Genomic DNA, 10,834 nt, shown 5'->3' on the forward strand with positions numbered 1-10,834 from the left:
GGAGGTGGAGGTTGCAGTGAGCCAAGATTGAGCCACTGTATTCCAGCCTGGGCGGCAGAGCAAGACTCTGTCTCAAAAATAAATAAATAGAGAGAGAGAGAGAGAGAGAGAGAGAGAGAGAGAGAGAGAAATCCACCAGAAGAGCCCATAAACTCCTTGAAGGCCTAACCTTGACCAGGTCCAGACACACAGGAGGGTTCTTTGATATTCTTTAAGGGATGAGGTCTCTTGGAAACGACTTGTCTTGGAAAAAAGACCTACATATCAATTCCTCACGCAAGCCCAGGTTTAGACCCCTTTTCTTACTAGGGAACTCAGAAAACTAGCAAACACCATTTCCTTCTTACAGAAAAGACACATCCAAGAAAATTCATCTTTCATGCAGAGAAGCCACTTTTGGATGAACTCAGTGAAGCCCGGGGGGCTTATGGGAATATCCCTACAGTGATCCTGTGTGGCCCCAAGATGGGACTGGTGCTCAGTGGCTGGGAACAGATGCCACAGCAGCAGTGAGTGAGCAGAGCCAACAAGTGTAGCTGGCTGTCTGTGGGGCCCCAGCTGTTCCGTTCCAGCTGTCCCTCTCCCAGCTGAGACTTGCCAGCGTGGCTGCCACCAGCCACATGGATACCTGCCTGCCTCAGCCAGCCTGCTCCCTGGGGCTTTGTTCTTTGTATTGGTTCAAGAAGAATCCAAGGTGTGGCTTGGCTGGTTAGAACCTGAAAGGGCAGTCCCCACAGCATCGGCAAGAGAAATTGCCTTTTAAACCAAAGGAGAATTGGAGGCAGCTCTAGGCGACAGAGCAAGACACAGTAAAAGTAGGTCACCACCAGCAACAGGACTTTCCTATTCCAGGAATCTCAACTGTTCCTTCCTGTCCTCTCCACGAAGGATACTGAACTGTGGGTTGAATGTGATGTTTGCTGCTATAGTTTTGCAAACTACACAGGACTCCACTTGCCCCAGAAGAGAAGAAACTTGGGATGGAGTATGGAATAAAGATGCCGGGGCTGGGCGTGATGGCTCACGCCTGTAATCCCAGAATTCTGGGAGGCCAAGGCGGGCGGATCACTTGAGGTCAGGAGTTTGAGACCAGCATGTTCAACATCATGAAAGCCTGTCCCTACTAAAAATACAAAAATTAGCCAGGTGTGGTGGCGGGCACCTGTAGTCCCAGCTACTGGGTAGGCTGAGGCAGGAGATTCTCCTGAACCCGGGAGACAGAGACTGCAGTGAGCTGAGATCATGCCACTGTGCTCTAGCCAGGGCGACAAAGCAAGACTCTGTCTCAAAAAAAAGAAAAAAAAAAAAAAAAAAAAAAACAAACACTGGGCATCACGTAGGCTGGGATTGCTGCCATCCTGGGGACAAAACTGGCTATGGCTAGTGATTTCTCCCTGCACTACTACATAGGGCACAAGGGCAAGCTTGGGCATAAGTTTTTGGAGTTTGAATTTCAGCCAGACGGAAAGCTTAGATATGCCAACAACCGCGATTGCAAAAATGATGTCATGATCAAAAAAGAGGCTTATGTACACGGGAGTGTAATGGAAGAACTGAAGAGAATTATTGATGACAGTGAAACTACAAAAGCTGATGCTTTGTGGCCTCCCCCAGACAGGGTTGGCCGGCAGGAGCTTGAATTGTCATTGGAGATGAACACATATGTTTTACCACACCAAAAATAGGTTCTCTTATTGATGTAAATCAGTCAAAGGATCTGAAGGCCTTCAAGTATTTTCCTATTTGGTTCAAGACTTGAAATGTTCAGTTTTCAGTCTCATTGGATGACACTTCAAGTTGAAACCGATTTAAATGGTATGTTTTTCAAGCTGTTTGTATATTTAATTAAGGGATGGGAGGGTTTATTTGTCATTTGCAATATTGGGATTTTTATGAATGTGAGGCAAACACAAAAAATTTGTATGTAAACTGAAAATAAGAAAATACATTAGCAGTCTTATATTGGTTATCTTTACTTGAGTCTACGTGGGTTGGACAGTCCCCACACATATTGAATTATGTAAATAAAAGCCACCTTTTGTTAAAACTTTGCTCTTATAAAACACACCAAATCCTGGATAAAAAAAAAAAAAAAAAAAAAGATGCCAGGACACCTCTCCCAGCTTGACCTGTCTCCCTGAGATGAGGAACACTTCCCTGGCAGGTGAGTTGACTCCAGAGTCAAAGTCTGCCGTGAGATAACACTGAACTACAACATGAAAAAGTTATTTTCCTTTCCTTTCCATATTTTTTGAGACAGAGTTTCACTCTTGTTGCCCAGGCTAGAGTGCAATGGTGTGATCTTAGCTCACTGCAACCTCTGCCTCCAGGGTTCAACGCTGCGGGGACTTTTGATCCCCCGCTCCCAGTGCCCAGCTGGTCAGCTCACCTGAGGTTCCCTTTGTTGGTAGCATACTTGACATGGTTGCAGATGTAGTTGAACATCCCATGGGCCGTGGTGCAGTCGCGGGCATCGAATACCTGGGAAAGGTGCAGGGTGGAAATGACTGCCTTCTCCTTCCCTCCCCAACCCCCCCAAGAGCAATCTCCACACTTTAGGAGAACCCAGATCCCACCCCAGCTGCTGTTCCACTGGCAAAGTGCGCACCCCATTACGGAGTCCTAGGCTGCGTTTTATATTCTCTCTTTTCTATCCTAATAACCAAGGCCAATCTGACCAGAAAAAAAAATTCCCCTAAAAGTAGGCATGGCATGTAAGTGAATGGGGGAAAGGAATGGAAATGAAGGGGGGGCGGTTAAATGGGCTGGTTACATTTAGTCTTATGTTACTAGGGATTAGGGATTAAAACACAGAACACCCCCCCATCTTGATAACAAATCTACTTCCAACTTCAAACTATTTCCTAAAATAAAATCATAACCAAGGGACAAACAAATGCCTTCAGGGAGTAGGCAGAGAACATAAATAAGCTGAGTAGATGCAAGACAAAAGGGAGTGGTGGGGTCTGCGGTCAACTGAAAAGGATAAGCCCTCCCTCCCAAGAGATATGCAAGCTCATTTTTACAAAAGCACTGTGTTGGCTAAATGACACATGATTATCATCTAGAGCTGGTTGTGATCTTAGAATGTGGGACCCCATGACCGCCATCTGATAGGTCACCCTGGCCACCAGGTACCCTTGGTAGAAGCTTATCCTTTTTAAAGCACCATTCACTCCCCGTCCCTTCTTCCCTCATTTAAGGACTCTTCAAGGTATCTGACTTCACCACCTACCTGCAGTTTGGACCACTGGATCCTGCCCACACAGCGTGAGGCATTCCGCCAGGCGTGCTTGGCCCCGTAGATGAGCTCTGTGTCCTTGAGCTGGTAGGTGCTGGTGGTTTCGATCTCTTTGTTCACCTCTTCCAGCCTTTCCATGTGGGCTTTGGAGCCAAACCTGAGTGGAGAGGAAAGGACATGAGAATATCACCCCATCTTCTGAATTAGAAGTTGGTGGAACGGGAGAGCTATTCCAAGAGGCTAGAAGCTACAAAAAGTTCCAAGTTGATTTCTGGATGCAACAGTTTGATGTCTGGATGTAAGATAAAGCAGACACAGCAAACTCCAATGCCCACAAAGGCCGAACATTGTATATATAACTACACCAGCTGGGTGGGGACGATGGCAAACAGGTGGGCCAGGCCTTGTCCAAAGGGGGCAGCCACACCTCTTGTCACCTGACAGGAATGGGGGTCCAGGACTGCCAGATCTTTCCAGAGAAACTGGAAATCTGACTTTTAAAGGGAACTCTTCCAATTTTTAAGTGTTGGCAATGAATTCAGTTTTAGAAAGTTAAAACAATTACTACGAAAATTGTTTGGTTTTCAAAATGTTATGCAGGATAATATAATAACCCCCCATGTCCCAAGCCTAAAAAATAATATAATAGTTTCTTGGGGAAGACTTCCCCATCATAGCCCATTCTCTCCCCAGAAGTGACTGCTATCTTGAAACTGGTGTTTATCATTCTCATACATTTGTTTATACCTTTGCCACATGTGTATTTATCCTTCAACCATGTACAATGTCATTCTGCATGTTTAAAACATTCATATAGGCTGGGTGTGGTGGCTCACGTAATCCCAGCACTTTGGGAGGCTGAGGTGGGTAGATCACTTGAGGTTAGGAGTTCGAGACCAGCCTGGCCAACATGGCAAAATTCTATCTCTACAAAAAATACAAAAATTAGCTGGGTGTGGTGACGCATGCCTGTAATCCCAGCTACTCGGGAGGCTGAGGGAGAGAACCGCTTGTGTCTGGGAGGCAGAGGTTGCAGTGAACGAAGATCATGCCACTGTACTCCAGCCTGGGTGACAGAGCAAGACACTGTTTCAAATAAATAAATAAATAAAATATTCATATAAATGGTGCTATAATGGATGTATCCTTCTACAATTTATCCTTTCTTTTGCTCAAAGTTAGCTATGAACTTCAATTTTATTAACATGCAGAGCGCTAGTATCTTTAATTTTTATGGTTGTATAGTATTCCATCACTGAAATATACCACAACTTACCCATTCTCCTGTTAATGGCATTTATGTGGTTTCTTGTTGGTTTTTCTTTTTTTTTTTTTGACATGGAGTCTTGCTCTATTTGTCCAGGCTGGAGTGCAGTGGCATGATCTCGGGTGGCTGCAACCTCTACCTCCCGGGTTCAAGTGATTCTCATGCCTCAGCCTCCCAAGTAGCTAGGATTATAGGAGTGCACCACCATGCCCCACTAATTTTTGTATGTTTAGTAGAGGCAAGGTTTCACTATGTTGGCCAGGCTGGTCTTGAACTCTTGGCCTCAAGCGATCTGTCTGCCACAGTCTCCCAAAGTGTTGAGAATTACAGGCATGAGCCACTATGCCTGGTCTCTTGTTGTTCTTTAATTTTAATTTTTTCCTACTATAAACAATGTTCCAGTGAACATTCTTACCCATGACTTCTTATGAACAGGTGTGAGAGTTTCTCTAGGGTATGTATCTAGCCATGGAATTGCTTGAAATCTTTCAAATTATAAGCAACCCTTTGCAGGAGAAACAAAAGCACTTCTGGGGAACAGAGGTGACCTGTGGGTAGCCAGATTCCAGCCTCTGGGTCTGGCAGAGGCCTTGTGCTTTGGCCTTGGTTTACCTGTCTGCAAAGTTGGAGCTGACATCTTTGTCTCCAGCGCTCGAAACTTATCCCAGACTCCCCAGAGTTGACACACACTTGCCTTTTAATTGATGAATAGTACTGATCAATAAACTCTTTGGCAAGAGGGAAGAGCTGTTCTTTTGTGCGGACGTCTTCAGGTCTCCGTGTATGCTGAGAAGGAAGCATGATGGAGCCCATGCAGATATACTCAGTGCATCCTGTTTCCTGGAAGAAAAAGAGATTTGGGCTATTGCTTGGTTTTACCCAAGAGTGGCAGGTGTCAGGCTGTGGGCTTGGATCTGATATTCATGGTTGAGTTTATCTGGCTTTTAATCCCCAGAGGCAATTTCTCAAGTACCAGCTTTAAATCCTTGCTGGATATGGTCATAGCCATGGTAAGGAACAATAAGCAGCATTTTCAGGTTCCTAAAGAATTTGCTCTACTCATCTTGGGAAACAGAGCTTTTGACTAGGAATCAGAATTACTGGCACTAAATTCTGAAATATTTTTAGATTCCATGATGATCAAGAAAGAACTAATAGAGTGGCTACAGTAACTCATTTGAATGCATCTATGATAGATGGATTACAAAATGTGGCCCTAATTTTTCCCCTCACTGTATTCATACCCTTTACAACGTGGCTTTAAAGCAATTCTCCATGTGGAAGTGGAGCCTACCCCTTAACCCCTTGACTCTTGGCTTGCTTTGACCCATAGGATGTGGCAGAAATGACCCTGTGACAATTCTGAGTCTAGGCCTCAAGAGTTCTTGCATGTTTCTGCTCATTCTCTTAGAACCCCGCAACTATGTGAATAAGCACAAGCTAGCTTGCTGGAAGAGCAGAGACCAAATGGAACAGGGCTGAGTTATCTCAGCCAGGACCATCCTAGGCCACTCAGCTCTTAGTTGACCCCTCAGATAACTACAGATGCATGAGAAAGCCCCACTAAAATCATCAGAGTCTGGGCCAGATCACTAAACTTCCCAGCCAATCTGTAGACTTTTGAAACAGTTTTAATAGTTGTTTTCAGCCACTAAATTTCAAGGCAATTTATTACACTCAGAGATACCATTCCTCCAAGAGGCCCATGTTCAACAAAAATTTAAAGCAATATGGTGGTTTGTTGACTGCTAAAAATATTAGTGTTGAGGACACACTGTGAAACCAAGGAAGGGTTTGTTCAATACTCCAACAGTGGTCAGACTATGAGAGACAGAGACTGTATTCAGAAGCGGCAACTCTCCTTAGATTCTTTTGCATCCTGGGTACACAAATAAAAAGCATTTACATAAGACAGTGAGAATCCACCAGTGGTTCTCAAAAAGGGGTGAATTTCTTGCCCAGGGGATGTTAGGCAATGTCTTAGAGACTCTAAGAGTTGAAGAAGGAAGAAGGAAACATGAAAAGTGGCTTAACAGTCAGAGACAGGTTTATTTTAAAGAATAAACCTGAGAGGGGCTTCTGGCTGAGTTAGGTTAGGAGCACTTTTTTTTTTCTTTAATTTCTGGGATACATGTACCTATCAACCCATCATCTAGATTTTAAGCCCCACATGCATTAGTTATCTGTCCTAATGAGGAGCACTCTTTTTTACAGACTAAGAGTATTTAAGGATTTAGGGTGGTAGAGCTTATCACAGGCTTGGAATGCTGCTGTGTCTCTTTGTCTTGCTTATCTGGGAGGGAGTATTTTTGTGTCTGTTCCCATACATTTTCCTGCAGCTGCAGGCATACCCCCCAAGTCTGCTTTTAGCTTCCCTATTTTAGTGCACCCAAAGGAAAAGGAATGTGCTTATTAAGGCCCACTGTTTTACTGGGGTCCATTGTATGAGTGTGAAATTTGGTGGTTACCCAATAGACTTTCCCCCCACCTTCCTCTGTGCCCCAGCTGTCTGATCTGCGTTTTACTGTCTGCTTTCTCTGGCTGCTTGTTGTTAGAAGCGAAGTGATTTCCTTGAAATGCATGTGATTAGAAAGGGAGCAGGAACTTAAAATGGCAGTGTTTGTCCAAGACGATGGTGCTCCTGCTCTGTCCGAGACATTTTAGTTGTCACAACCTGGAAGGGGGTACACTAATATTTAGGGAATATGGGTTGGGGTGATGCTCAACATCCTACCACAGAGGACAGCCCCCACAACAAAGACTTATCCGACTCTAAATGTGGATAGTGATGCCACCCCGCTGTCTACACCCTGCTGGGATACTTACCAGGGTGCTCTTAAGGTGGAGGGTGTCAGTGAGAACCACGTCAGTCTCCCAGTTCTTGACCTTGAGGAAGCGTGGACACTTGGAGGGGCTGCCATTCTTTGTGGGGGACTGTTTTCCCGAGGCAGGAGGCTGGAGGAGAGAATGAAGGTGAAGATGAGTCAGGGTCTTAAGTGGACTAACATTGTCTCCCCGGGGGCTGGGAGAGCCACTGTTCTTTCTGGGATCTGTCTTGAATCACCAACTGTCTGGATCTAGAGTAAGATCCAGCCCTCCCTGGTTGACATGTACAAGGTTCCCAGGAACCTGATTTCTCCTACATGGAAAGAAACACCATGGAAGAGCCTCTTGGTTTCTGCTCTAGGGAGAGGGGTGAGGAACTCAAAAGTGGTCCCTGGTTTCCAGCATAGGGTCTGACACAGTGAGGAAGGACTTGGTGAACGTTTGTTGAATGAATACATGACTGAAAGGAGACCATCAGCCTCTTTGAATAATAGCCCCCAGCACCAAGGAGTCAAACCTAAAGCTCGGCTGATTTACTTGGATTTCTAAGCCTTTCTGTGACAGCCCAAACTCACCATTTCTGGTAAGTACTGAGAAAACAGAAAGATTTAAATGGAAAGATTTTGGGCCAGGCACAGTGGGTCACATCTGTAATCCCAGCACTTTGGGAGGCCGAGGCGGGTGGATCACGAGGTCAAGAGATCGAGACCATCCTGGTCAACACGGTGAAACCCCGTCTCTACTAAAAATACAAAAAATTAGCTGGGCATGGTGGTGCGTGCCCGTAATCCCAGCGACTCAGGAGGCTGAGGCAGGAGAATTGCCTGAACCCAGGAGGCGGAGGTTGTGGTGAGCCGAGATCGCGCCATTGCACTCCAGCCTGGGTAACATGAGTGAAACTCCGTCTCAAAAAAAAAAAAACACAAAATTTAGCCAGGCGTGGTAGCGCACGCCTGTAATCTCAGCTACTTGAGAGGCTGAGGCAGAAGAATCTCTTGAACCTGGGAGGCAGAGGCTGCAGTGAGACAAGATTGTGCCACTGCACCCCAGCCTGGGCAACAGAGTGAGACTCCATCTCGGACAAATAATAATAAAATAAATGGAAAATTTTTGAAGCAAAGAATATTGTCCTCACATTTGGGGTTTCTGCTTTTTATTATTTTATTTTTTATTTTTTTCGAGACGGAGTCTTGCTCTGTCCACTCAGGCTGGAGTGCAGTGGCACAATCTTGGCTCACTGCAACCTCTGCCTCCTGGGCTCAAGGAATTCTCCTGTCTCAGCTTCCTGAGTAGCTGGGATTACAGACGTTCGCGACTACATCTGGCTAATTTTTGTATTTTTAGTAGAGATGGGGTTTCACCATGTTAGCCAGGCTGGTCTCGAACTCCTGACCTCATGATCTGTCCACCTTGGCCTCCGAAAGTGCTGAGATGACAGGCGTGAGGCACCATGTCCAGCCAGGTTTCTGCCTTTTAAAACTGCCAGGCTTGTTCCTGCCTCAGGACCTTTGCACTTACTGTCCCCCATTTGTCTTCACCCTGCAAACAATTTGACCAGTAAGTACAGGGGTTAAGTCTCAGGCTGACCAGGGTTGGCCCATTCATGTTAGACCTCATTGATAAGGATTATGTCTGTCTTTTTTTTTTTTTTTTTGGAGACAGGGTCTTGCTCTGTCACACAGGCTGGAGTGCAGTGCAATGATAGCTAATTGAAGCCTGGACCTCCTAGTCTCCCATGTCACCCTCCCAAATAGCTGGGACTACAGGTGTGTGCCACCATGCCCAGCTAATTTTTTATATTTTTTGTAGAGACAGGGGTCTCACTATGTTGCCCAGGCTGGTCTTGAACCCCTAGACTTAGTGATCCTCCTGCCTCAACCTTCCAAAATGCTGGGATTGTAGGTGTGAGCTGCCACATCTGGCCTAGGATCACATCTCTCTTGGATGCTCCTGGGTTATTGTTTACCCACCTAGGCACAGGCACGCAGATGCATCAGGCAAGCATTGATCACTTAGTAACTCTAAGGGAGAGTCAGCAGGCACACTCTGATGTGAAAGCTGAGCAAGGGCAGGGAGAAGATGAGCCAATGTTAAGTGACACTCATGCAGAGTACATCAGTGCACAGTAACCTTGAGGCAGGGCATTTGTACATTCAACTTCACTGCTGAATTCCCTATTTATTGTGGGATTTTAAGTGCCTATTTATTGAGCATGTATTATGATAGGTGCTCAGTATGTATCATTATTTATGTTAAGTTCAAACCATGCCCTTAACAGCTTGACTATTCTGCCTCCTGGCCATTAGGAATCATTCATTCATTCAACACATGTTTATTGAGTAGTTCCTATGTGCCAGGCAAGGCAGCAGAGACCAAGCCTATAGTGACCAATTAGATGGATGTGATCTCTGCTCCCCTGAAGTCACAATCCTGTAGGGGTGCTCAGTATTTATTGAGCACCTATTATAATACATGCTTAATAAACAGGCACTGGGGATTCAGCAGTGAGGAAGACAGACAAGGACCTTGCCCTCTGGAGTTTTATGTGGTAGAAGTGGAGATAAACAGTAAGTAAACTAACATAGGATTGGTATAATTCCAGGTGATGATAAAAAGAGAAAATGGGGAGGTGATTGTAACTAAGTTAAGGGGAGAAGGGCAAGTGCAAAGGTACTGATGTGGGAATGAGCTTGTTAAGTTCAAAGGACCGGCAAGGAGTTTGAGCGTGGCTGTGGTGTATGCATGAGGGCGAGGGTAAAGAGATAAAATCAGAAAGGAGCAGGGAACCTTTCTCTTGGCTTGGAGGAGCTCAGGCTGGTGAGGGTAGCTGTGAATTATGATCAAATGGGCTAAGTCCAAGATAGAAGTCACAGAGAATTGCGAAGGACTAATATTGAAAACTAACATTAAATGAGCACTTACGATGTGCCCAGCAACAATCTTATTGTTCCCATTTTACAGATTAGGAAACTGAGGCACAGAAAGGTTAACAAAGTTGTCCGAGATTGTAGAGCTAGTAAGCTGGAGAAAGGAGTCCAACCTAGGCAGTCTGGCTCCCAAAGCATGCCCTAAACAGCTTGACTATTCTGCCTCCTGACCATTAAGAATCATTCATTCATTCAACACATGTTTATTGAGTAGTTCCTGTGTGCCAGGCAAGGCAGCAGAGACCAGGACTAGAGTGACAAACTAGATGGATGTGATCTCTGCTCCCTGAAGTCACAGTCCTGTGGGGGATGATGATGACTGAATGAGCCATTGCAATCGATTTAGCACAATGAATGCCATTACATGGGACTTTGACAGCACAGGGGAGTGGGGGCACATAAAAGAGACATCTAACCTGTAAGTCAAGACCAGAAGATGAGCACGTGCTAGCCAGGCAAAGAAGAGGAAGCAAGGGCTTACAGGCAGAGAGAATAGATCATGCAAAGGTCCTGAGGTAAGAGACCTATCGTGGCCACCTTGGCAGCCAGTGGAATAAGAGTTCTGTGGGTTTT

The 10,834-nt window shown here is 45.4% G+C and overlaps 1 protein-coding gene and 1 pseudogene across 2 annotated transcripts in view; one reads left to right on the forward strand and one right to left on the reverse strand.

The window, feature by feature from the left end:
- Positions 1–10,834, reverse strand: part of NOS1 (nitric oxide synthase 1) — a 152,602-nt gene that overhangs the window by 69,235 nt on the left and 72,533 nt on the right. For both annotated transcript variants that reach the window (XM_037738918.1, XM_037738917.1), the window contains exons 4-7: positions 7,335–7,463; positions 5,203–5,348; positions 3,236–3,398; positions 2,390–2,481 (exon numbers count right to left, since the gene is read on the reverse strand). In XM_037738918.1, coding sequence (XP_037594846.1) covers positions 2,390–2,481; positions 3,236–3,398; positions 5,203–5,348; positions 7,335–7,463 — 530 coding nt within the window. The remainder of the gene's footprint in view (positions 1–2,389; positions 2,482–3,235; positions 3,399–5,202; positions 5,349–7,334; positions 7,464–10,834) is intronic.
- LOC108305040 lies at positions 1,377–1,812 on the forward strand (annotated as a pseudogene).

This window comes from Cebus imitator, unplaced genomic scaffold, assembly GCF_001604975.1.
Source record: "Cebus imitator isolate Cc_AM_T3 unplaced genomic scaffold, Cebus_imitator-1.0 Scaffold59, whole genome shotgun sequence".
NCBI lineage: Eukaryota > Metazoa > Chordata > Mammalia > Primates > Cebidae > Cebus > Cebus imitator.